We start from the raw sequence: 26,283 nt of genomic DNA on the forward strand, positions 1-26,283 counted from the left end.
GCAGCCCGCAGGCCCCTTTCTCGCCCCTTCCGCTGCTGAGAGCTGGGGCAGGCTTGGATCCCAGCCCCCCGAGGCTAGTTGCCTTTGCAATTAACCGCGTCTGTTCGGCTCTTGGCTCCTTTTAATGACGCTTCGGGTTTTGAGGAAGGGAAGCAATTTACTGGAGGGGGGTTGGGAACTGCTCCGCGGGAGGCAGATCGGGCTGCACCTGAGCTACCTACAGCTGTTTCGGGCCAGGGCAGAGGGGGCAGGCAGACCTGAGCTGTTGGAAACCCAATCTTGGCACTTGAGAATGACCACGTCAGCTTCCCTTTCAGCCACCGCAGATCACAGCGAGCGAGGCCGCCTGCTGCAGGGGAAGAGGCAAGCGAGCCGTGTGATGCTGATGCTGGAGACAGATTTAACCCCAAGTACCTCTGGCTGAGGCCAGGGCATAGAAAATCTGGCACTGTAAGAGACTGGGAAAAGCTCATCTCCTAGCGTCTCGCGCCCTGCTTGTGTTGCACTGGGAGCCAGCCAGATCCCGAAAGCTGGCAGAAGTGCAAAGGAACGGGGGGGGACTAGGAGGTGAGGGAGCAAGGATGTCCGGGACCCAGACTCAGGGCGCTTAATTGTAACGGGACGTAAATATGTGGCATCTTTGATCAGTTGGATTTCTGTTCCAGATGAAAGGGGGCACACGGGGGTGGGGAGGAAGGGCGAGACCAGGTAGCACAGACAGGGATGATGGAGCACCATATATATATATATATATAAAATCTGTTAATATCGTTAGCGTCTATATAGCTCACTGCAGAAGACGTTAAAAGAGCTGCATTTTGCAGGCTAGGCGCTGCAAACGAACAGCTGGGACCGTAGCTCAGAGTGTGTTTCTTCTTTGGTAGCCGCTCAGACTGTGCACCCACACAAACTCCCACTCCTCTCCGTGCTCTCCGTGGGGCTGAGGGTGGCACAGAGATTGTCAGTGGGGTGGGAATTTGGCAGGACCCGTTACTGAACCCCAGCGCCCCTGCCTGTCCCGCTGCAAAACCCACTGCAAAAACCGAGGGAGGAGAACACACTGGAAGCCCGAGTCCTGGCTGGCGTTACCGCCTGGGACAGAAGCAGGCTCATCTGGAAACGAATTCTGCTTTGAACAGATGCAGGCAAGGTGCTGCTGGGGCTGGTTGCCAGCCTGTGCCAGGCGGCGGGAAGCAGGGCACCTACCCCAGTGGTTTATTGGGGGGGGGGGGCTGGCTGCCGGTGGCGGATCAGGGGTCTGAGGTGCAGCAGTGCGGGCACGCATGGGGATCTGGATCTGATGGAGTCGGTAGGAGCGTCCGGCTTGTGCTGCTACAGTGTGGGATCCTGGGGAGCAAACCCACACCAGGCTCCAGGCCGCTCCAGCTCTTCCCTGTCGCACTCGCTGCTTCCCCCCTTCTCCACCCACCGTGAGCCGGGCAGGGCACGAGGTATCGCAGGACCTGGACAGCTCCTGCTTTGAAAGCAGCTTCCCGGCGGCTGCTCGAAAGCTCCCGAGCAGGTTGGCAGCTCCCAGCCCCCCCGCACCCCCACCCCAACGTGGAAGCCAAACCAGACAGCGAGTCAGATTTTCCTTTTTAAAGCCTCAACGTGGCCACGTCCTCACGAAGAATGGAACCAATTTGCCCCCCCCCCCCCGCCCTCTGCCCCGCCCTCGCTCCAGCCCCCCAGCTGCTGCCAAAGCTGCCGGGGCAGGTCGGAGATAAGGAGCACGTGACGGCCTGGGAGCCTCGCGGGGCCCCCAGGGCTGCTGCTCCGCCATTGGCTGCGAGGCGTTCGGGGACCCGCCAGCCCAGGGAACCTCCTGCCGTATAAATACGGCCGAGCGGGGCTTTATTATTTTAGCATCCCGGGCAGCAGGTTTCTGCTAAGTTTGGAGTTACTCGCCACGACTGTATGCCTGCGTCCCATAGGTAATATCTAACCACCGACCAGGGGCTCTGCAACACAAGGAGTCTGCATGTCTAGCAACTAGACATGCTCAGCTTTGTGGATACACGGATTTTGTTGCTGCTCGCAGTAACTTCATACCTAGCAACATGTCAATGTAAGTGCTTTCAGCTTGTTTGCGGTGTGGGGAGGTCTCTTTGGGGGGGGGGTGACCTAGACTCCCCACTCGCCCTAGACTTCTTGTCCTTTGAGGGTGAGGAGGGGATCGGGGGTCTGTCAGTGTGGAGCTATACAGCCAGCATCTAATGTCATTGCCACTGAGCCAGTTCGGATTTTCACTTTTTTTAAAAGCTCCCCCCGCCCAAAAAAACCCCGCTCTTTTTCTGTCTGAGGATGGCAGGAGGCCAAGGAGCTCCCCCTTTCTTCCTAAAGAAGATGGGTTGTTTTCTATGGAGAACTGAAAGTCTTCATTTGTGAGCAGATGCTTCAACTCCTAGCAGGGGGATATTTATAGGAGGCAGAGCTATCTTCCTAGCTGCACTATAATTATACTTGGGTAGCACTTCAGACTAACTTTTTAAAAGATCCATGAGGGGGAGGGATTGGAAAGCAACAGCTTACCCTCTCCTTGCAAGAACAGTAACGTTAGGGCGTTGTACATCTTTGTCTGGGCTGCTGATCCTGGCTTCTGTCCAAGTGGCGCCCTCTGGAGGGAGGAAACGAGTAGTGCAGGGCACCCCGTCTCAAAGTCTGTGGAGTGGGGATGGATTTACTCTGGAAAAGAATGGAGAATGTCTCGGTTGATTAGATACAGCCCCAAAAGGAGAAGTTATTAAAGTTCAGATCTCTCGGGGGTTGGCTGGTTGTTTTCTAGAAAAGTTAAAATCATACATTTGGAGAGAGAAAGAAAACACTTGTTTGGGAAAAAAAATCTGACAATGTGAAAAAATGTTTCTTGAGCTCTTGTGTAAAAAGTGAACTAATGTTCCTAGTATTGCCTTATGGAGACGCTGAGCTCTTCTCTTGCACACTCACTTAGCTCAGGAATAGTGACCCCTTCTGGTAAACTTTCAAACCAGACGTTAGAGGTCTTAACAAGTCTTGTCTCTTAACTGAATGAGAAATTCAAGAGTCCCTTTGCTTTAATGCAACATTTGAAATTCATTTGCACACCAAACACTTGTTTCTTTAAATGACTTTCTATAAAAATGAGCTGCGCATAGAGCCCATGTGGAAGCATCTCTAGACAAGTGATCTAACTGGCTAAATACATCTGTGCCAGCTGTATTCCTTCAAATGGCACATGGGTGCCATAAGTAAGCTTTTGAACACAATATTCCCATAAATTTCCCCTAAAATATCCAATATGTTACACACAAGCAAACTCTGTTTGTTCTACAGATGATGCTTTTACTCAATGACATCCTTTCTGACAGATGGTTGATCTGTCAAGATCATTAAGTCAGCAATGACTTTGCGATGATGACCAGTGTTGAATAACTGATTGTCCAGAGCACAGAAAGGGATCTAAAGATGTAAAAAGTTATCATTGTAGTATCTTTATGACCATACTGGCTTCCTCTCTTCCACTATCTATTTATTATCAATTTGACCCTCCCGGTTCCCTGGTTGAGGCTAAACATAGACATTTTTCTCCCTCTGGTGGTAAGAAGAAATAGTAACACATTTTGCAAATCCAGTAACATTTTAAGAGAGAACGAGACCTTCCAAAAACAAAGGGGATTCATGGGGGGATCCTGTTATGTCAGTCAACCCTAAACTTAAGAACATATGACCTTTTCCAAAAGGATAATAAGGAGAGAATTTATCTTGAAATAATTATCATTTAACACCCAAAATTTTACATTTTTAGAATTCAGTTTGGTATTTGGGAGCACACCAAACTGATGTTTTAGTAATATGTTTTACATATCAATATTCTGTATATTGGATTATACCAGTCATCGTTCTGTTAAACTATACCAACCACAGGCATTGGTCTTGATCCTAATAAATTGCCAAACTGAAAATTTAAGAGGTGCAAACCCAATTTTTAAACATATCAATTCAGTGCGGTCAAAATATAGTGTAAAGTACAGATTAACATGCTCAATTTTGAGCCAGAATAGACACTTTTTGACTGAATTGCTTGCAGATTGTAAAAATTAAATAAAATGAGAAAAACATAATTTTATAGATTTTTTTTATTTTGGGGATTTAAAGCACTAAAAAGCAGTGAGAACTCTTTGAACAATTTGTTATGTAGTACTAAATATCAAAAGTGTCCATAAAGAGAGTTATTTATCATTTAATGGCTAATCTAATTACTTTCCTATACAATGTATCTGTAGTCATTGTGCTTAGAATTCTCATATCAGAAATATTGGTGAGTTGAAGTAGCCCCCTCCCCCAGCTTCATAAAAATGAGCTTGGAGCCATTTACAAGAAAATGGAAAATTATTCCTTTCAATCAAGATCTTTTCATGCATCAGTGTTGCTGGATTTGTCCCTCTGTCTGTCTCTGTCTCTCTCACACACACAGAGACTTGCTCTCCTCTCCTTCTCCTCCTCTCCCCCTCACCGCCCTCCCCTAGGCCCAATCATTATTTTGATGGGAGATTTTCCTCAGAAAGTGCTGCAGGATCATGTCTACATAGTACATCCAAGTCTTACAATATAAAATATAGCTCTGTATTTAATTTCCTTAGTCAATCTGTTTCTCCACATAAAATCTCAATAATTACTACTGTAAATTAACATTTTAATAATATTAATTAAATGTTGGGGTATTTTACAAGCATTGAAATGTAAGCTTTTTAAAGTTATTGTAACCTACAATCTATTTTTTTCTTCTTTTTCCTTCTTTTTCCAGCAAATGAGGTCAGTATAATTTCATTCAATATACGATATTCACCCTTAACTAAATAGCTAGGCACCTCTTTTCTTCAGAATTGGCATTCACTTACCTTAATTCCCAAGATGATCATGGAAAAGCTAGCAATCATTAAGTGCTATAGGGACTGTCTAGAAATGTGCCCACCCCAATTTCCAAATGGGCAGGGCTTTTTTAAGAGACTGCCTTCGTAGGTGAAAATAATATAAAGAGGAAATAACATAGTGGTGACATTTGGATATTATACATGGCCCTTGGGTTGGAGATTATTGTACTTTAAAGCTTAAGTATCTCTATAAACGTCATTTCATCAAAAGGATTATGAATGAATTCAGGTGTGCTTTTATTTATACCTTGTTTGCATGCTGTGGTAAATATAAACTAGCCAATTTTATACCTAAGTTTTTAACAGATAGCTGTATGCATTAATAATCTAACATAATGTGTACTATATACATAATTCCTCCTAGACTTTAGAGCAATTTCACAAATATAGTCATTATATATATACATAACTTGATTTAAGAGGCTGAATCTCTGTTTTTGTACATGATAGTAATTTAATAGGATTTGGGATGGAACTGTTATTAATTTCAGTTTTGTTATAATTCATTCCTTTTAGGCAACTGCACGGCGGAGGGTAAGCATTGTTATTATTATTTATTAATGTTTGTTTAAGTATTTTGATAACATAACATTTTCACAGGCAAACTAGCATTTTGTTGGAAATAGGTTGAAAGGAAACATATTTAAGCTGTTTTTCAGACACTTGACCAATTTAGCACTTAAATTATTAGACAGTAAAAAGAAGAAAACAGCTGTTGGGCTATATTTACACCAATGTAAATGTGGATTCTGGATTTACACTGGTTTACCTGAGAGCAGAATTGTGCACACAGAGAACTAAGTTATATTTAGGAAAGCATTCTTGAGAACATTTCAAAAAGCAATTGATGACAAATACTCATTTTACACAACAGTGATGCCTATTCAGGTCTATAATGACAGAGAAAATACATGTTGTTTTTAGAAATAAATAACATATTAGTGTTAATTATTCAGTGTGGAGTAAAACAAAAATCAACTTTACATGGATGTGTTTCCACAGACTAGTCTGTGCTTATCTAACTAAAATATTGTTGTAGTCTACTCCTCCTTCTCAATAAGTTATAGTTACTTTGATAGATATAACTGATCTTTTCCCTACAAGTGACATATATAATATAGTAGTTTTGTCACACTTTCACAAATTGATTATTCTAAGCAATACAATTTGTTTATATGTGTTCATATATTTTGCTGGAGGACTGCACAGCAAATTACATTGTTTTCTTTTTCTTCCTGCAGGGTCCCAGAGGAGACAAAGGGCCACCAGGAGAAAGGGTAAGGAACCACAATTGTTGTTCAACTATTTTTGTTATAACAATTGTCTTTGGAGGAACAATAGGAAAAAAACAACCACATTAAAGCACAAGTAATGAAATAAATTCACTTCTGAGAGTTTTGTGTACACACTTTTATAAAAAGATATACTACATGGCAGACCAAATTCTGCCCTGGGTGACACTTGTGCAGCCTGGTTAAGGTGCCTTGGGCTGCCCAGGTGTGATTTCAGAACTTGGCTTAGTACCTTTAGTCAATAGTCTGAAGAATAATTTCCAACTGTACACAGTGGAGGCAGGTGACATGAAAATGGAGAAGAAAAGCTGACATGGAAAGGTGCAGACTCAGAGCTGGTTCAAAGCATTGGGTAAAGATAAAACTATGTAAAACACTAAGCAGAATAGACAAAGCCTGCCCTGAGAAGCTTTCACTTATTGTAAATCAAATATATATGGCTTGAAAAAACTTTTGTAGGCAAATGTATGCTGTGTATATTCTACTGAGAAGGAGGTGTTCATTAGTGGATTTTGTTTATGTAACTGTAAATGAAGATAGTTACATATCTAATTACAACTTTCACATACTCATATTATTTACATTCATTTTCTTTTTCTGGTTTGCTTTGGTGTCACACAGCAGTTTTTTTGGGAGGCATATTTTTTATCTTCACAAGGTGCAGTAGTGATGGCTGTGATTTTGCATCATTTTATATCATGGAAATGCCATGATATGGTGCATATTTTGTGTAACGATCACTTACAAGCTTTAAAGCCTACACTGTAAACCATCAAGAAGGATACATATACTTGAGGCTGTATATTTGCTTTTCACTACTTATTTCTACCTAAATCCATTTAAGAATTATTTTCCCTATTGTAACAATATATAGATTGTGTGTGTACGGTGGTCCCAGTCTTGCTCCAGCTGAAGTCAATGGGAGTTTTACCGCTGATTTCATTTGGAGAACGGTTTGGGCCCAAAATACAGAGTAAGCTAAATGCTGTCCTCAATCACACCTGTGACTGAAGGCACAGTGTAGCGAGGTTGCATGGGTGTAACTGAGGACAGATTTGGCTCACAGTTTGGTTGTGTATATGCAGTTTCAAGCAATTATAGCAAATGAAGAGTATCATCAATCGCGGTAGAGGGACAGAACAGAAAATCTTCATAGCACTCTGTTTTGCTTCTGTTATCAGATTTGTAACTATATTGGGCCAGATCCACAGCTCATGTAAATTGGCCTCATTGCGTTGAGTTTAATGAAGCTATGCTGATTTACACCAGTGGAGGGTTCTGCCCAGCGAGCATCTGCTGACTTCCCCCCAGTTTTCAGGGGCAATTTTGTACACCGTCATTTGTGTCCACAGTTGTTGCATTCCCAGTTATTTGTACCTGCAGAAGACTTAATTTGTGACATTTGGGCACAAATGATTATGCCAGTATCTGCTGCCCATACTCACTTTGAATATCCCCTTAGTGCTACTTAGTATGAATAAGGATGGCAGAATCTGGCCTCGTGTGTGCAAATTGTGGGTACAAGATTTGACAGTACTTCAAAATTGAACACCCCAATTTAGCAGCCACTTTTGAGAGCATGGATCTAATAAAATCTCCAAAGAGCCTCAGTGCTCTAAAACATAGTAAATGTACTGTTAGGGTGAAATAACATGGCAATGGAAGTTCAGACGGTGCTAACTTTTTAGAAGTTAACGGTCAGCTGAAGTTGCATATATGGGAATGTTGGAGCGTATGTCCTAGCTTCTTTCTTACTTATGATTTCACAAGTTCAGAGTCTTCTTCAACTACTCCTAACATTCACTTCATTTTCATCTTTTTGACTCTAGGGTCTACCAGGTGTACCCGGCATAGATGGTGAAGATGGTCCACCAGGGCCACCAGGCCTCCCTGGTCCTCCAGGTCTTGGCGGAGTAAGACATCCAAATTTTCATTACTGAAACTGATCATCCATGCATTGTAGCATCTGATGATTAAATATACATATATCAGAAAATAAAGGCGTTTCACTTTAGAATAGGATAAAACGTTCTGTTGGGCTTAGAATGGGATGGGATTCTTCATTCCATTTCACTGAAATGTTCTTCAAGGGGTATATTTCCCATGATGAATTTGGGACCCATATAAATGTGAGTTGGGTGCTTAGCACATGCAGGAAGGGGAGAATTAACTCCTTGATTCCCTAATGCTATTTTTTTTCTTGTCTGAACATCTCAGATCTGTGCACCCATAACATATTTTTGTTATTCAGGAATTAACTAAATGAAATCCATACTGATTAAGCTCATGGGCAAACAAGACAGCACTTTTTGCTGTTGGCGTCAGGTGAGGGGAAGTTAGTATTGAAACCAAGTGTAGAAATAATATAAAATATATAAAATATAAATAAAATAAAAATGTAGTAAATATACTGTTATGGTGAAACAACATGGCAATGGAAGATCAGACTGTGCTAACTTTTTATACGTTAACAGTCAGTGTTGAAGTTGCGTATATGGGAATGTTGGAGAGTATGTCCTAGCTTCTTTCTTACTTACTAGCAAATAAACTACATCTTTCTTCCCTCTGAATTTTTCAGTATGAACAATATTATGTCTCAGAGCTTAAATGGATCGTGTCTCCTCTAGCCTTCTTGCAGAAACAATGTGTGCTTTGCTTGTTCTCAGAAGGCCTTGATATGCCTGTTTAACCCTTTGAGTACCCTACATTAACGTCATGAGAGGCATAAGGTCTTAGAGATGACGTGTTAATGGGGAGGCACTGTAAATCCCTGGGGCACCAGGGAGATTAACCCACTTTCATCTTCACTGGGAAAAGAAATGGGTTTTTTTGTTTGTTGTTTTTTGTTTTTTCCCTTTTAGCAGACATAAAACTGAAATAAAAAGATTAAGTTAAAATAATAGGAATTTAAAAGGAATCCAAAGCATGAAAGGAATATTTTCTATTTTGTCTTGGTTTAAGAGTTGGACAGAGCATTTTCTCTCTAAAGATTTCAGTAAGGAAAACCTCTCCATCTATAAAAATCTGCAAGGCTTATGTTGATGGAAATGCATAAAGTTCACTAGAGTTTTCTTGAGAATGTAGGCACTTCAGATATTCTGAAAAGCTGCAGAGCCCTAGCTCACTTGCAGGCTTAAAGGGGTGGAACATTAAGTCCAGCTGGTTGGTGCAAGGATAAATGTACATAGCGTCTGAAATTGAGACTTGTCCAAAATGATTTAGGTGATTTAAGAATATTTACCTCTTCTAAATGGGCGTAAGTTTTATGTTCTGAATTTTCAACTCACATTATCAGTCTCTCTCACCTACTGTTGAATAAATGTTGCTGAGAGAGTTGTGTGAAATGACATAATTATTACTAAGGGAAATTTATTTTTTTGAATAAACACAAATGCACTCAATAAATGTTGCCATTATTATAGATTTTAAGGACATTAAAATAAACCATTATCCAGAAAATAGAACAAAAATCTGAGCATATAAAATAAATCTAAAAGCCTGATTGTATTAATGAAGTTCTTATGTGTCATATGAATTTCAAACATTTTCTCTCCTACAGAACTTTGCTGCTCAGTATGATCCATCTAAAGCAGCTGATTTCGGCTATGGACCCACGGTAGGCAAACCTTCTCCTTCATTCAACAACTTACTTAGATATGTTCATTAAATGTTTCATTTGGATCCTTACTACATATCTTACATGTATCATCACTGACAACATAGTTTAAAATGTATGTGATGATCATATCAGAGTCTGAGTCAATATAAAGATTTTGCTGCCCTTTTGATGTAGGGCAATTGAAAATGTTTGCAGTACATTCTTAGATCTAGACCCTCTGCTGGTGTATCTCAGTGTAGTTCCTTTGACATCAGTGGAGCTATGCCGATATAGACCAGCTGAGGATCCAACCCTTATTTTGTCAGGGAAGCTCATGTTCTGATCTTAGGTAATAATTTCGTTTTATTCACTATCCCTTTCCCCATAATGAGACATAAGAAAATTGTGTTTTGGGAATGAAGAAAGTGGACAATGAAATTAATCTCAGTCATACCAAGATGGACCTGGTAAGAGCTACCTCAGCTAATTCATCTCAGCACCATTGATATGATGAACTTGTGGAAGCAAGTTCTGCCCCCATGACTGTACAACTCTGTTGACTTCATTGGGGTTGCATGGGTTTAATAAGGGCATAATTTGGTCCCTGGATTCCGTGTTGAGTCATTTACTCCCAATGCTTATCACATCTAAGAGTAATTAGGCAAAACAGACATATAAAATACGTCTCCCAATACAGAGTGAGCTGAGTAAAGAACAAATTGTATTTGATAAAAAACATATAGGCAAAGCCCATTCTGAGGGAGAGCCTTTTTTACCTACTGCTGCTTTCTGTAGAAAGGGACGTTTTAGAAGTATATTTGCTTCTCCATTTGGATCATGTTGCCTGTGTATGTGGATAGCTGAATATGGGCTAAATTCTGCCTTCAGTTACATCTGTGTAACCCTATTGTAGTCAGAGGTGTAAATTAAGGTAGAATTTGTCACTTGTCTCCAGGAACAGTGACTACACACAATATCTGTGTTGCCAATGTACCTAAAATGTAATCAGTGAGTTAAATTCTGCCCTATTTTACAGCTGTGCAACCCCCTATTCAAGTTACTAGTGGATGTATGGTTGTAATTCAGTGTAGAATTTGTCCCCAAAATGTTCAGCTAAACTGTTCAGCATTGGGACTGATCAATTAGTGTTTCCATTCCTGAAAACAGCTTAGATATGAAACTTTCATAAAAAGATGTTGGCACACCTGTGTGTCATAGCATTAGTCACACTCATTCCCTCCATAACCAATATGTATAATTTGTTCATATATATATGAACTCTGTTAATAGATCATAAAATTGTATTTGTACTTTGGCAATGTATAGAGAAACAAATGGCAGGGTGTCTCATAGTGCTTCAGTGACAACTCTGGGGAGGGATAAAACAATTTACAACTGAGCATCTAGATGGAGGCTGTCTCTGTCCCTGGGAGGAAGTGAGAAAATGTAGATGAGGATTCATTCACCTGTGACTGTCACTGTAGCAAAGTGCTAATTAAAGAATTTTCCACCACGAGTGAACAAATAGAGTATATCATCCCCCTACCAGCAACACCAATGGTGCTACATGCAGAAAGGTGAGCCTACGGCTCCTTGTTATTTAATACTTTTTTCTCCTGTGACAGCCCTAAATAAAAACGTAGTGCAGTGAAAATCAGTCTGCATTCAAAGCTTTCCTTGTCTTCAATGGGAGTTTTGAGCTCAGAAGCACTGAAAGATTGGACAGAATGGAATTTATACATATTCAAAATGAATCTGAGCTATGCCCATGTTTACTGTACTCCTACCTCCCCCACATACCAATAATGTATATAACCAATCATGTGAGAGTAAATAACTATGGTCGCCATGAAAAAGTTAAGATTAGGATATTATTATGAGGTAACTATGGGTAAATGATTCATTTTTAATGGAAACTACTATATCTACAGGTACTGTATGAGTAAATTCTGTTAGCATGAATGCGAATAATGCACCCATATGGCAAGAAGAATGGACTCCTTAATCATATCCAAAACTTGTGTGATTTCATAGTGAGAAATCTTAGATCTTGAATTTTAGCAAAATCTGCTTGTAGGAAATATTTTATTCTTTATTTCTAAATGCCACAGAAAAAAAAACGTAGGGAAAAATATGGGTGTGGAATTCACCTTCATGCAGAGAGCCAGTGCAAGGCCTATGTATCACTCCAGTCCTACTTAGACCCTATTTGAGGGTTTAAGTGAGACAAGTAGTCCACAGGCCTTGTGCAGGGAGTCCACATAGAGGGAATTTTACTCCAAATCATTACATATTTTGGTAACCATATCATGTACTGTAAAATACAGTTTGCGCAGTCTCACCACCTACTAAGATTTCTCTTGATCCCATAGGGAAATGTCCTTCTTTCAATAGGCATATGTTGCTTTCATTAGTTTTAATGAGGACTGTTCACATTTTTAAGAGACCCTAATGTTACATAATCTAATGTATGTATTTTAGATTATTATAATCTGTTAATACTTAATTATTTCAGTTATGACATAAAGCACTCTAGATCCCATAAAATATGAATTTGTATGATGGAAGTTTAGATAGATGAGTTTGGGGTGGCTTATTTGTTTGTTTCTGTGTTTGCTCTGTAATATATAAAACAATTGTTAACAGATTGTGTGCTAGTCTATTAACAATCCTCTTTAAGGACATAATTTGGGTTCATAATATCCATTTAGCAAAATAAACTTGTAACACTTTATGGAGTGCCATGTGAAGTTCAAAAAAATGCAAATGGAGAATTTAAAGGAAAATAATTTCTCTAGATCTGGCAAAGTACTACATATGCAATATATACACAGAGTCACTTTCCAAAGTAGTACACTGACAGGGATTTTGCAGCATATAGTAATAGTAGCATATATAATCATTCATTATCTAGATTTTTTTTTTCTCTTATTACCCTGCCATGATATCAGTTTTCATTTTTCAATATCTCTTCCTTTCCTTTGAAGAGCCACTGACACGGTCGAGAGACCCTAAAATGTAACATTCTTTAACAATGGCTTTTTTGTTGTTTGTTTATGACTGTGGGGATGTGCATAGTTGTGACATCATCCTTTCACACTGCCTGTTTGCTCACAAGAATAGTGCAGGCAAGCCAAGAGGAGGAATGACCGTGTGCAAGGGCACTTGTATCATATCCTCACCTACAAGCCAAAAAGAAAGTAGGAAGTCTAATGACTTGTCAGCATTGGCAGTGTGCCTTTAATAGTTTCATTATATCCCATATATACTGGGGTGAGTTGGTGGTAAGCTAGTAGGTGAAGCAGAGTCAGGGAACTCCTAGGTTCTAGTTCCAGCTCTGCCTTTGACTAGCTGTATACTTGAGACAGATCACTTCAAGCTCCTGTGCTTCAACTATTACACAATGGCAGTTATAATCCCTTCCTACCCCTCGGGAATGTTGTCAGACTTAATGAATTAATGTTTGTAACATATTTTGTGCTCCTCAAATGAAAGGTGCTAGATAATGGCCAAGTATTATTATTATTCTTATGCTAACAGGTTTTTTATATATTTTTTCTAGGGTATAATGGGACCCAGAGGCCCACCTGGAACAAGTGGACCCCCTGTAAGTGTATTCATATTGCAGTCATTGGGGTGGGGAGAAGGAGTATATGCATATAGAATATGAATAGTTTATTCTATAAAATGATATTAAGAAAACTTATTTCTTCTAGGGTGCTCAAGGTTTCCAAGGACTTGCTGGTGAGCCTGGTGAACCTGGTCAAACAGTAAGTAGATTTTTTTCCCCCCTTACTGTTAAATTGAAGTGGATCTGAACTCCGAATGTTTTATTTATGTGCATGTCCAGGGATATTTGAATTTGTTGTTTCTGTTTGCTCCTGTCACAGAGATAGGCCTGAGCAGTGAGGCTCAGACTTCCACAAATCTAAAGTCAACTGGCTTCCACAAAACTTGGGATGGAAGGACTCAGAACCAGGGTCCCATGTCAGGCCCATCTCTAATTCAAATTGAACATCAAAGCAACTGAGCAGTCTCACTTCAATTGTCCAACTTCACATAATCCTTGTGCTTTTTTTATAGGGTCCCGTTGGTTCCCGTGGTCCAGCTGGTCCTCCTGGAAAGGCTGGTGAAGATGTAAGTAGTTATTAAACACCATTCATCTTCATTAGAGTCAGATGTTCTTGATTAAAATCTCTAAATTAAACTAATCTTATTTAAATGGCACCCCTAGGTGCTCTGGTGACAATTACTCAAAAGTGTAAAACACACACCAAAAAATAAACCATAACTCCCCAAACCATTGATTTTATAGAAATCATGTTGCATTTTGCAAACATAATGTAAAACAGACAAATTTTAAATCTTTCCATATGTGACTTCAAGCCTCAAAAATACAGGAAAAGTGAAATTAAAGCAAATGTAGCATCCATGTACTTAAGATAACTTCCATCAATTTTTAAAAAGTGGTTCCATTTCCTTAGTTACACAACTAGTTTTCTTTTCTGTCACTTTTTAGGGTCACTCTGGAAAACCTGGAAGATCTGGTGAGAGGGGCGTTTCTGGTCCTCAGGTGAGAAATCACCTATCATATTTTAAACAGAATAATTGTCCTGTAGTTGATAAAACCTGGGGACATTTAGGAAAAGGAACATATTAGCAGACTAGTAATACTGGCATGAATGGGCTACTCTGCTATTCTGCTGCCATTCCATACCCTAAGGGATTCTTCTGTATGTATATTCTTATGTATGGAGCTAGAGATTCTGTGTATCAGAAACGTTTAGGGGTGCATATTAATTTTTTTTTTTGGTGGGGGGAGGATATTGCACAGGAAGAGGAGAGTAGATCCTTTAGTGGAGAAGACTACACTAGTATAGAACATATTTGATATCCTAACAACAGCTATGATCTACACCCTATGCATCCCATACAAGAACTTGGCAATTGGCTGCTTATTGTTAATAATTTTGCTTAGTAGTTAAGGGCCTGACCCTGTGAAGGATGGAAATTGACAATGCTGAGTATTTCACAGGTTCAGGCTCCCAGCCTATAGCTAAAAGCTTTTTCCTAATTTATTAATCTGGTCAATACATGAGTATATTTTGTGAAAGTTATCGTTTTTCCCTTTAGCTATAATTGCTAATGTGAGAGACAGTCCTTCACTCTCTCTCTGTTTCCTTTAAGGGTGCTCGTGGTTTCCCTGGAACTCCTGGTCTGCCCGGCTTTAAAGGAATTAGGGTGAGCATATTTCTTACCTATGTGGTCAAGTCTGAAAATATCTCAGGATATTGAAGTCCCCATAAATCTTTCACAGATTAATGTATGTGAGAGACATTGTAAATATATGGACTAGCAAAATGAGTCTTATTAAACCCTTGAGTGTGTCCGTGATATAACAAAATGGAAGAAAAAACAACCATATGATTAGCATTGAGGGATAGTGAAAAGATGGACCTTCCACATGTGAATGACAGTTTGTAGGCATGAATAAAGATTTGCAACAAGATACATTTTAACAATTATTTTTATCCAATATAGGGACACAATGGTCTGGATGGTCAAAGGGGACAAGCCGGTGCTCCAGGTGTCAAGGTAAAAACTAAATCAGAATAATGGCTTTTAAAACATAGGGCACTTACAACTTCTTCCAGCAACATACACATGCTATTATCTCCAATTCCTCTCCTACATTGTCACCTAAACATTTCTCAGGATGAAATAATTCCAACATCAGTTGACCCATGTAACAGAAACACATGTCATTTCTTAACAAGAGAGATCATGCCTGGGGCCTTGAGCTGTTACTCATGAGAGTAGTTCTACTGAGTAAGAGCTGCAGGATTGGACCCCTAATGATTAGCTTTCCAGCAGTATTAAAACAATCATGATTCTCCTGCCCCTACATCCTAAGTCCCACACAAGAACTTGGCAATTGACTGCTGTAAGTCCATTACAATGAAAATCTCTCCCCTTCCTGAAAAATTTTGTTGCTTAGCCAGGTATTGTGGTGCTGCCTTCTGTTAGAACATTGACGGTTAGTGAAGTTGCTTTAATTTAGATTGAGTTGGCCTTTCTGAGCTTTTTTCTTCACAGTGCCACACTTTAGCAACAGATTTAAAGAGCAGCCTTGCAAAACTGAATTTAAACATGGCAGAGAAATGCAGAATCACATAAACATAGACATTTTTAACAACTTATTAGGTTCCCCATCTAGTCATTCTTTCTTTCCTTCATACTTTTCCTTCCTTTTCATTTCAGTCCTTCATAGCAATGTTGATAGAAACAACCAATTGGGAGCTGGGATGCTTCTGCTTATTTCATACTAGAGGTTGGATTTTGACAGTTATTAAATCAGCAAACCAAAAATTTCACACAAAATTCCTTTCTTCACTTTTTTTCTAGGGGCCTGGTAATAAATGCTGTTGATTATAGTACAGAATTCTCATATCTCTATGCAGCATGCTATCTGATTGCTGACTTCTTTAATGGCAAGCTATTAGGCTATCAACATTTCTGTTAAATACTTGTAGGTGAAAATCAGACAAAAATAGTGAAATGAATGAGAGAACAATTATTAACACATAATGACTGGAAACAGATTAAGCCAAATTCACTAATGGTGTATCTGTGCTGATTACAGGGAAGTTACACCAGGGTTAAATCTGGCCTTTTCACTTCTTTGCAGGACCCATGATTTGGGGAGAACAGATATATTCACAGGGACTAATTTACATGAATCCATGACATATAGAGTGCAAATTATAACACTGATTCATAAGGCTAAATGAGCCGCTATTTAGGGAATTTTAGCTCTGCTACACATTATACCTATTTATACCTTTTTATTGTCACAAACCAAATACATCATATGGTATCACTGCATACAAATATATGTTACACTGTCAACCAGCAAAATTTATTTGTTCTCAAATTAGATTGCAACAGTTCTTGCAAAACCATATTGTAGCTTCATAATACTTCTACAGAACAAAATATTAGTGCTCTAGCACAGTGATTTATTCACCTATGGGACAGCATCCAGGGCAACATCTAGTGGTCAAAGGACAGAAAAAGGTGTGTTTAGTTGGATGACTCCCATACATATCTCTGATCACTTGCCTCAAGATACAAGGCACTCGGGGAATGACTTACTTCTGGCCATTAGATGGAGTGGGCTGACCCAACATTTGTAATCTTGACCTAAGGCAAAAATAATGGGGGAGGGGACAAAAAAAACCCTACTGAAAAATACTGATCAAATCTGGTCTTTTACTCACTGTATGAGTATGTTCTACAAGTTAGATATGTAAAGTTAGGGACTTTAGGGGCAGATATACTCTTACTGAGGACAGTGGTATGGTTCCCATTGAGATCAGTAAGAGTAAGATCAGGCCCTTAAAATCTCTGTAGGGCCATTGAGCAGTCCATTAGAAATGTAATGTAGGCCTAACTGATGAAGAATTTGTTTATTGTTAACAGGGTGAACCTGGTGCCCATGGTGAAAATGGTAGCCCAGGACAAGCTGTGAGTATTTGTTATTGTTCATAATGTAGAAAATGACTAAATCTGTAAGCTCTTTCTCAGCTAACTCTTCTAATGCTTGCCAATCACTGTGATCAATTTTGTTAAAGTCAGTCATCCTAATATAACAGTGCACGTTTAACTGGAATGACATTCTTTGCCTGATCAGAATTAAAATCTGAAACCTATTCCTCTGAAGGATGTTAATACAGTGATGGAGGCAAAACTGAAGTCATGTCTTGCTCAGTGAATGTTTTGCCACACAGGTACAAAATAACTAATTAAATGTTTTCTTCCAGGGTGCTCGTGGCCTCCCCGGTGAAAGAGGAAGAGTAGGTTCTCCTGGACCCAGTGTAAGTGACTTCATATCTGTATATTTTACTTGCTATAAGTCATATTTACTGTGCCTTTTCAGTAGATATTCTTTAATCCTGTGTCAGAAGTTAATTCTCATATTTTTCTCCCGTAGGGTGCTCGTGGAAGTGATGGCAGCGCTGGCCCCACCGGTCCTGCTGTAAGTTACAACTTTGGTCATTTGGGGCAGAGGGGTGGTGGTGTTTTAGGTCTTGTAGCCATCTCCTGAATTATGCAGAATTTTCCATTGTTCAATGAGATTATCTGTGTGGCCTTTTCTGTTTATGATTGTCTGTGAACCAGCAGGGAGTCAGTAAAATATGAAGTATAATGTCGTTTTCAGTCACCACTTGCTGAGTTTCTCAGACATTAACATTGGTAGAACATACCTGACATCTGAAAGGATCAAATTGTACTCTCATTTACTCATTTATATACCAAATGGACCAGGCAGCTGAGATTTTATTTTACTTTTCAAGGGCAAAACCAGACCATTTTAATTGTTTCAAAGGCAATTTTCTCACACTGAAACAAATTCAGACGAGTTACTAGTGATGTAAAATCCTAATTGGTGGCTGACTTAAGTGAAATCACTCTGGATTTACACTGTTGTACAATCCAAATCAGACCTCTGTGTGTGCAGAATTCCTAACTTTGGCATACCAAATTTCAACGTGTAGGTGATTTAATGTCTGATCCTCCTCGAGACTTACTTTAAAAAAAACCCAAGTGCTTTTCCGCTTCCATTCTCCATGCCTCTCAGAATTAAAAACATTCCAAACATCAAGATGATGGAAGTTCAGCAAATGGCTACTTTCATGCATATTACTTCTGATATGGATTTTTAGCATACATTTATTGCATATGTATCATAAGGTTTTTTTTAATGTTAGCAGATACAACCATTGTGGTTATTACCTCTGGGTTAAAAATCATAGAAAAGCAGGATCACAGTGGTTCCTTTAGTTATATAGTACATTGGATAGAAATAATCTACCAAATTCTCCTCTCAGTTACACTGGGAAACCCCATTGACTTCATTTGGATCAATGGGGGTAGTTGCTGTTGATGAATTACCCCAGTGTAATTGAGAGAAGGTCTTAGCCCAATAGAAACAGAATGAGATGATGACAGTACCAATAATCAGTGAATCATAGTTATGCTTTCCCTTAATAATTTAAGAAAAAATAACACTTTTTTGTGTCGTTAAGAGGAGCAAAATAAATGAAGGCTATAAATCCACTAAAACAAAGAGATTTAGTGCTATCCCTAACTCATCCTGTTGTGTCTAGGTTCTGTCTGCCAGAATATTTGTCCCATAATAATTCCAAGCATTGAGTCTCACAGCAGCATCTAGATATGACAGGGCCAGTGGAACGGCAGGTTAATGCTGAAATATCTTTGCTTTTTCCATTTTTAAAAACAGAGCCACTTTAGTTGAATAAAGATGTTTATGTTAATATCATGCTGAGAGTCTATGTCACAAATATAATACAATTTGCCACCCGTAGGCCATACCCCAGTTCTGTATTGTACTTAGTGAAGTAGAGATTGAAACAGTTGAATGGCTAAGGTGCTGCATAACTGTTTAAGTAAGGCAACCCCCAGTGACTAGTGCTTACTGTGGATTGCCACAGTTACAGAGCATAAGTTGTCTCCTATTCATCACAATGGAAGTGAAGTCGCCTTTTGTCTCATCCACCCACAAATCCTGGTTTCCTTTTGGAGGTAATCATGCTAACTATTGTACAATCCATTCACATCTCAGGGTCAAATCCTGCCCTTTGCTGCCCTATGGCCAGATCCATCACCTATTGAAGTCAATGGAAGGACTCACATTGACTTCAGTGGGAGTTGCTTCAGGCACTAGAGTGCAAGGTAATGCAAAGAGTTGAGGGAACCTTTCCCTCTCCCATGCAAGCAGCTGGCCAGTTGCCCTATGCAACACACATGCCTAGTGCAGTGGGTTGTACAGTTGATAAGCATCAGCAGCAAGGAGTAGCTGGTGCACTGCTCCTGGCCAGAATAACATGCTCCCCCTTTGTTTGTTGTGGTAGTTTGCTGTGAGTCATCCTGCCTGGCACTAGCAGATGGCTGCCTCTGCCCATCCTGTACTTTCCTGCCCTGGTCATGTGTTTTGGTTCTTAGACAGGAGTCTTCCCTCATTTATAAAGTCTTAACCCACAATGCAAATATTATTCAGCATCAAACCTATTTCTAATTGTTTATAGAAAGCTGATCTTGTCACTTCTGAGATTCAGATACAATTGATCAGATTTGTATTTTGCCATATATTTATTTCAGCAACTAAGGTGCCTGTGTTTTCAGTAATCTCTCTAAACACTTTGTCTCTTTCATTTTGTAGGGCCCCATTGGTGCTGCTGGTCCTCCAGGTTTCCCAGGTGCTCCTGGTGCCAAGGTATGAATATCTTCTTTTAGAGGAAGGTGAAATGTACCATCTAATTCTTATGCACAGCAAAATGTGCACTCACATCTGACACTGCAGTGCTTTCAAACCAAACATTATTGTTACAGATCAGAATGAGGAAAAACCCTTACAGTCTTTTGGAAATATTATTACATATATACATAAGTAACAATATTTTGAAATATGGCAGCTTTTCCGCACAGCTAGACTATTTTAATTTCTTTTTTCCTAAATAATCACAGGGAATGTTTGCCCCAAATGATCATAGGGAGCATGTGCCCAAAAGGATTACATAAAACATGTTGGTTGCATACAGGATTGTAAAGTCCAGCTGAGGGCTCTTTGGTACAAATCTGTTCCATATTCAGCACTCAAACTGATTGCCGCATTGGCATTGATGTAAACTGAACTTCTCGGAGCAGAATGAATGCAGAATAATCTATAGAAGAAATGCCAGTAAGAGCCTCATACTTTGGACCTGAGAGCAGGATTTCCTCTATAGTTAATAATAGATTAGATTAAATCTGAAACTAAGAAATGAACAGATAAAGACACTTATGGCGATATAGAGCCTGGTTCATCACTACTTCACACCTTGTGCAGTTATGTATACCTGTGACAAGTGGAGGTGAAACATGCCAAATCAGCGTGGTAGCATTTTACACCCACTTGTCACAGGTATCAGAAACTACACAAGGTGCAGGTTGGTGGAGAATCAGGCTCCTTATTTCCTGAGTTCCAAAAATTACTATGAAGAATCTACAATTAAAAATAATTATAGCTTCACTTTAACCCTCAAGTAAATAACTTGTCCCCATTGCAGATTATAGGTTAGATAATCCATTTCCTGTATGTCAGATCTTGGAGTTCTTATTGAGTTAAAACTCCCATTAAATAAAATGGGATTTTTTGATGGAGAAAGAATGGCAGGATTTAGGCCAGCGAGTCAAGTTATGCCCCATTTGGGAGCTGTATTGACAACTTGCCAAGAGGCCAAGGGCTACACTGATTTTGAATAAGCTAGAATAGTTTGCTGGTGCTACCCTCCTCCTTAATACAGATGTGCTTCCCACAAAGATTACATGTGCCAGCAGACAAATCTATCTTGATTCATATTTAGATCAGAATGATGGAGAATTGTTTGCTGGGATCCTTAGTCTTTACAAACTGAAACTCTGTATTGAAGATGAGAACGCATGCAGGCAATAGCTTTAGAAACCAAAGAAAACCTTACCCAGAGTGTATCCAGTAACAGCAGAGAGTTTGTGCAGTCAGTTTATGAATACATAAATAATCAGAACAATTATGGGTCCAAGGGCTGAGTTTTAAAGATTCTGTCTCAGCTAAGATAGCCTCTAACTCTGATGTACCATTGAAAAAAAAAGGGTAAGATCCCATAAAAAGGTGTAATTGATACCCTGCCAGTAGCTTATTATAAGTTCAGATGCAAAAAAATTAAATTGGACATCCCTTGCCTGGAGGCACTTTGAGACCAATTCACGGTTGCCCTGCACCTTGTGTCATTATTTGCAGAACAGTTCCATAATTGACTTGCTGTGTGATCTTGGATAATAATATATGGTCTGATTTTTCAGGGGTGCTGGGGACCCACAGCTCCCATGAAAGCCACTGACTTCCATGGGAGCTACATAGGCTTCCAAGGCTCAGTGCCTCTGAAAACAGGTAAAAAGGCTATGTCTACACCGTGACCTAGGAGTGTGATTCCCCAGATCGTGTACGTACACTCATGTTGAGCTAGCACAAGTATAAATAGCAGTGTAGCTGCGGTAGCATGGGTAGAGGCAATGGAGGCACAGCTGAGCAGTGCTGAGTGCACACCCACCCACCTAACATCAGTGGGTATGTATTTTGCACGGCTCAGCCATGCCTTTGCTGCCACTACTCGTGCTACCATGGCTACAGTGCTAGTTATACTGACGCTAGCTTTCATCGAGTACATGTACACGACTTGGGGAATCACACCGCAGCTCATAGTGTAGACATAGCCTCAGTTTCTTCATATCTCACACAGCAATAACAAATGCTGACATTTATTATTAATCTCAGGTTGCAGTGGTATTAATAGTGTATACTGAAAGGTACCATGCTGTGGCATATCTACTGCACTGTTCTTGTAAATGAAAGGTCTGATACCATTTTCTCAAATAGGGGGATATTGGAGCTGCTGGTGCTGTCGGTCCCAGTGGTCCTGCTGGTCCAAGAGGTGAGCCTGGACTTCCTGGTGCTTCTGGCCCCGTTGGCCCTCCAGTAAGTTAGCTTCAATCTTGCTATCAGCAAATGTGAATTCTTGGAGCTCGGGGGAGTAAGCAGAAGATTATATTAACCAATACCTTTTGTCTTTTTTATTAGGGCAACCCTGGTGCTAATGGCATTGCTGGTGCTAAAGGCGCAGCTGTAAGTATCTCTAAATTCAAGCTGAGTTGCTTCAGAAAGCATGTTTCAATTAAAGTGACAAAGAAGATAATGAGATTGTTACGTTCTTTCTTTTTTGCTTAACAGGGTCTTCCTGGTGTTGCTGGTGCTCCTGGTTTGCCTGGTCCTCGTGGTATTCCTGGACCTGCTGGCCCAGCTGGTGCAGCTGGTGCTAGAGGACTTGCTGTAAGTGGCATAGTCTATAGTATATCTCTATTTTATAATGGCCAAAGTATCCACACTTGTAAAACCTGCTGGATATATTTTATCTTTAGTGACAAACATTTTAGTTTTTCTTTCCAAGGCATTTCAAGTTACACATAGCAGCTCACTTCCATGTTTTGCCACCTCTTGGCTTGTTGTGACTTAAGAATTCATGTGTTGCACATCCTTACAGTGTGATGACCATAAAGCTCAGTAGTTCTTGCACACTAATGCTATCCAAACTTGTGTAAGGCAGAAAGATCCAACAACAGTCTTAGTGCCAGGCCCTCGGCTGGTATAACTGAGCAGCAGGCCCTGAATGCTTTAGGTCAATTGAGGTTATTTTAAATGATCTTTTAACATATTGTTTTCTATGAATTGTTCCATGTGTGTTAAACCAAAAACATCCATCAGACACATACCAGGAATGGCCCCTGATTGTCTATCAAAATAGAACGATGCAGGAAACCCCCATTACATTATTGAATAGTTCTTTGCTGCATAGAAAGCTTGCACAGGTGGAAGGAAGTATTTTTTTAAGGTGTTTAATTCTGTGACCTCTTTGCTTGACTCTAGGGTGAGCCTGGCCCTGCTGGATCCAAGGGAGAAACTGGTAACAAGGGTGAACCTGTGAGTATGGTAGCACATGAAACGTGTTTCAGTGAATGGATTTTACTGTAGCTTGTTGCATAAGATTCTGATCTTTTTCTCTATTCACATTAAAACAGGGTGCTGCTGGTGCACCGGGTCCCGCTGGTCCAAATGGTGAGGAAGGCAAGAGAGGCTCTACTGGTGAAGCTGGTGCTACCGGCCCTCCTGGTCCAGCAGGTCTAAGAGTAGGTTCTCCTTGCACATTTCAGCCATAAGCAAAAAAGAAAGGAAATGACACAGCAAAGCTAGAACGACAAATACAAATAAAGAAATGAAGAGTCATTAATGCTGCTATCCGTACTATTCCGGCTAAGTCTAGCCCCCTTGGAATGTGCCCATTGAACAGATATTGTATCCAGTGATCTGAGCCATTTTCGCATAGTACATATTAATGCTGCAAATTATGCTTGTCCTCAAAGTATATGTTTATAGTTGGTTTCAATTATTGTTGTTTGTTAAATATTTATTGTTTTTAGAGCCCCATAAATGCACTTAGCCCTTTAAAAACACATTGATACACATAAATGTAATCGAAAGCAAGGGACTCGATCCTGCCAGGCTGGGAGTATCTCTGACAAGGTGCTGATAGCACCTCCAGCTGGAGGGGAGCGAGGCCAGGAGGCACTCAGCCCCTCATAGGATCTGATGCTCACCCGGAGAGGAAAGAAAAGGGAATGCTAATCCCACAAGTGTTTCAGATTGGCTATAGACAGAAAGGCCCCGATATTGCAATCTGAGCTGCATGGGCAGTTCCTTGTACTCATGTGGAACATGCCAGGAGTCAGTAAGGCTCTGCACGGGTGCAAGGGCCCACCTGCATGAATCAGATTAGAGGATCATCCCCAAAATCTGGCCCCAGATCCAGAGTTGAATTTTACCAAACACTGAGAGTGCTCAGACCAAAAGTCCTGGTTCAACCCATTAGAGCTCTGGGAAAACACAAAGTTTGGAATCCAGATTTCCCCACAATTGAGGGTGCTCAGATTCAGACTCATCTGAGATACCAGCAGTTCTGGTTTGTATTCTGAGCTTTAGCAAACTCTGCCTTAGCAAGTGACTTAATCTCTTTTCCATTCTTAATCTGTTTTGTGTTTGTTATTCGTAGGGCGTTCCTGGGTCTCGTGGTCTCCCTGGATCTGATGGCAGAGCTGGTGGTATGGTGAGTTTTTATACAATTTACTTCTAGTCAAGCAGTGTAATGCAGGATTTCTTTAGTTATATACATGAATGATACTTATGGCTAATTATCTCTGCCTCGGTTTTAATTATTTTTTTTTTTCTTTTGGTAGGGACCTGCTGGAAGCCGCGGTGCTCCTGGTCCCGCTGGTGCTAGGGGTCCTAGCGGTGATTCTGGTCGCCCTGGTGAGCCTGGCCTCCTTGGTCCAAGAGTAAGTCTGAACTCAGTAGCTTTGCTGGAGAATTGCAAAAAGGGAAATGACTTACATTTTGTGGGAGAAAACTATTCAAAAATGAGAGGATATTTTTGTCCATTATCACAGAGGATAACTGGCAAATTTCCATCAGCCTGTCATTATACAGATCTCTTGGTATTATGAGTGCTTTCTTCAACAAAATGATTAAACAGCATCAAAACATTTAATGAAATTAATTATTATTATTATATAGTGCTATCTTGGTAGCAACTAAGGGCCCCAATCATGGACCAGGACCCCATTGTGCTAGGCACTGTACAAACACAAAGAGATGGTCCCTGTCCCAAAGGTGATTCCACTGATTATTACTAAGGCTACGTTTATGTCACGGAATACGGAATCCGTGACTTCCAGAGACCTCAGGGACATTTTCTGCTTCAGCCCCTGGGGCCATGGGACTGGAGCTGGCAGCCAGAGTGGCCCCAGCAGGGTTCCAGCGATGGGTGACAGCCTCCTCAGGTCCCCGACAACCTCTTCAGGGGGCCTTCCTCAGGGTTCCAGTGACAGACGACAGCCTCATACGCATGGGAGGGAGGGAAGAGAGGGAACCCAGTTCTCAGCCACCATAGTGGCAGGAGACACTATGGAGCTCCAGCAGCAAAAGTCACAGACAGGTCACGGCTTCCGTGAATTTTTGTTTATTGCCCATGACTTATACTGTACATAATTTATACTAAAAATAACCATGACAAAATCTTAGCCTTAATTATTACTTATACAATGTGGTAATTATGATCATAGTTCAAATTTGTGTGTCTGTTACAGTTTTCTCTAAGCCACATTGGCCCATGTTGTTAGTCATGTTAACTGAAAGAACAATAAATCTTGTCCATAAATTCACGAGTTGATAGGTTATCTAGAACTCTATACTGCTCCCATTAAAGTCAGTAGCAAAACTCCCATTAAGTTCAGTGGTGCAGGATCTGGCCCTAGTCTGTCACTGCCTTCATGGCATTGGTTTTATTCTCTCCAATTCACCCTCTGTAAAATTTGTCTCCGTCAGCTTTCTAATGAATGTATAAACCATTAGCCCCCAATTCTTCAAACACTTATGCACATACTTACCTTTAAATTTGTAAATGTTTGCAGGATTAGGGCCTAAATGAGTTTAACCAAGTGGCACACATATTATAAAATACAGTATATGGAATTAAAATGACTGTTTTCAATCTGTGTGGGAATATATTATTGAATTCTGGTTTAATGTGTTTTTGGTGCAAACAATAGAATATAAAGACTTATTTACTGCAACTTATTTAGATAGTATATAGAAAAAGCTGGGAGGGGGTTGTTGTTTTTTTGTTTGTTTGTTTTTTTATGATCTGAATGAATTTCATGACAATAAAACCTTTCTGTTTTAGGGTCTTCCAGGTCAACCTGGTAACCCAGGCCCTGCTGGCAAGGAAGGTCCCGTTGTAAGTATTCTTTTCTTTTCATTATATTTTCCAAATATATA

At 40.2% G+C, this 26,283-nt stretch overlaps 1 protein-coding gene across 3 annotated transcripts in view; it reads left to right on the forward strand.

Annotated features, from left to right (window-relative positions):
- Positions 1 to 1,719: 1,719 nt before the first annotated feature.
- Positions 1,720 to 26,283, forward strand: part of COL1A2 (collagen type I alpha 2 chain) — a 49,772-nt gene continuing 25,208 nt past the window's right edge. The window contains exons 1-23 of one of the 3 annotated variants that reach the window (XM_042857108.1): positions 5,124 to 5,139; positions 5,427 to 5,444; positions 6,152 to 6,187; positions 8,032 to 8,115; positions 9,762 to 9,818; positions 13,363 to 13,407; positions 13,517 to 13,570; positions 13,884 to 13,937; positions 14,320 to 14,373; positions 14,988 to 15,041; positions 15,342 to 15,395; positions 17,283 to 17,327; positions 17,624 to 17,677; positions 17,794 to 17,838; positions 20,044 to 20,097; positions 22,276 to 22,374; positions 22,477 to 22,521; positions 22,627 to 22,725; positions 23,320 to 23,373; positions 23,472 to 23,579; positions 24,500 to 24,553; positions 24,684 to 24,782; positions 26,189 to 26,242. In XM_042857108.1, the coding sequence (XP_042713042.1) occupies positions 13,369 to 13,407; positions 13,517 to 13,570; positions 13,884 to 13,937; positions 14,320 to 14,373; positions 14,988 to 15,041; positions 15,342 to 15,395; positions 17,283 to 17,327; positions 17,624 to 17,677; positions 17,794 to 17,838; positions 20,044 to 20,097; positions 22,276 to 22,374; positions 22,477 to 22,521; positions 22,627 to 22,725; positions 23,320 to 23,373; positions 23,472 to 23,579; positions 24,500 to 24,553; positions 24,684 to 24,782; positions 26,189 to 26,242 (1,119 nt within the window). In that variant the 5' untranslated portion in view covers positions 5,124 to 5,139; positions 5,427 to 5,444; positions 6,152 to 6,187; ... (1 more) ...; positions 9,762 to 9,818; positions 13,363 to 13,368. Of the gene's footprint in view, positions 2,069 to 5,123; positions 5,140 to 5,419; positions 5,445 to 6,119; positions 6,188 to 8,031; positions 8,116 to 9,761; positions 9,819 to 13,362; positions 13,408 to 13,516; positions 13,571 to 13,883; positions 13,938 to 14,319; positions 14,374 to 14,987; positions 15,042 to 15,341; positions 15,396 to 17,282; positions 17,328 to 17,623; positions 17,678 to 17,793; positions 17,839 to 20,043; positions 20,098 to 22,275; positions 22,375 to 22,476; positions 22,522 to 22,626; positions 22,726 to 23,319; positions 23,374 to 23,471; positions 23,580 to 24,499; positions 24,554 to 24,683; positions 24,783 to 26,188; positions 26,243 to 26,283 lie in introns of those variants that run through there. The other 2 variants (XM_065586989.1, XM_065586990.1) reach the window with 2 other exon arrangements.

Source organism: Chrysemys picta, chromosome 2 (genome assembly GCF_011386835.1).
Source record: "Chrysemys picta bellii isolate R12L10 chromosome 2, ASM1138683v2, whole genome shotgun sequence".
Classification (NCBI taxonomy): Eukaryota; Metazoa; Chordata; order Testudines; family Emydidae; genus Chrysemys; species Chrysemys picta.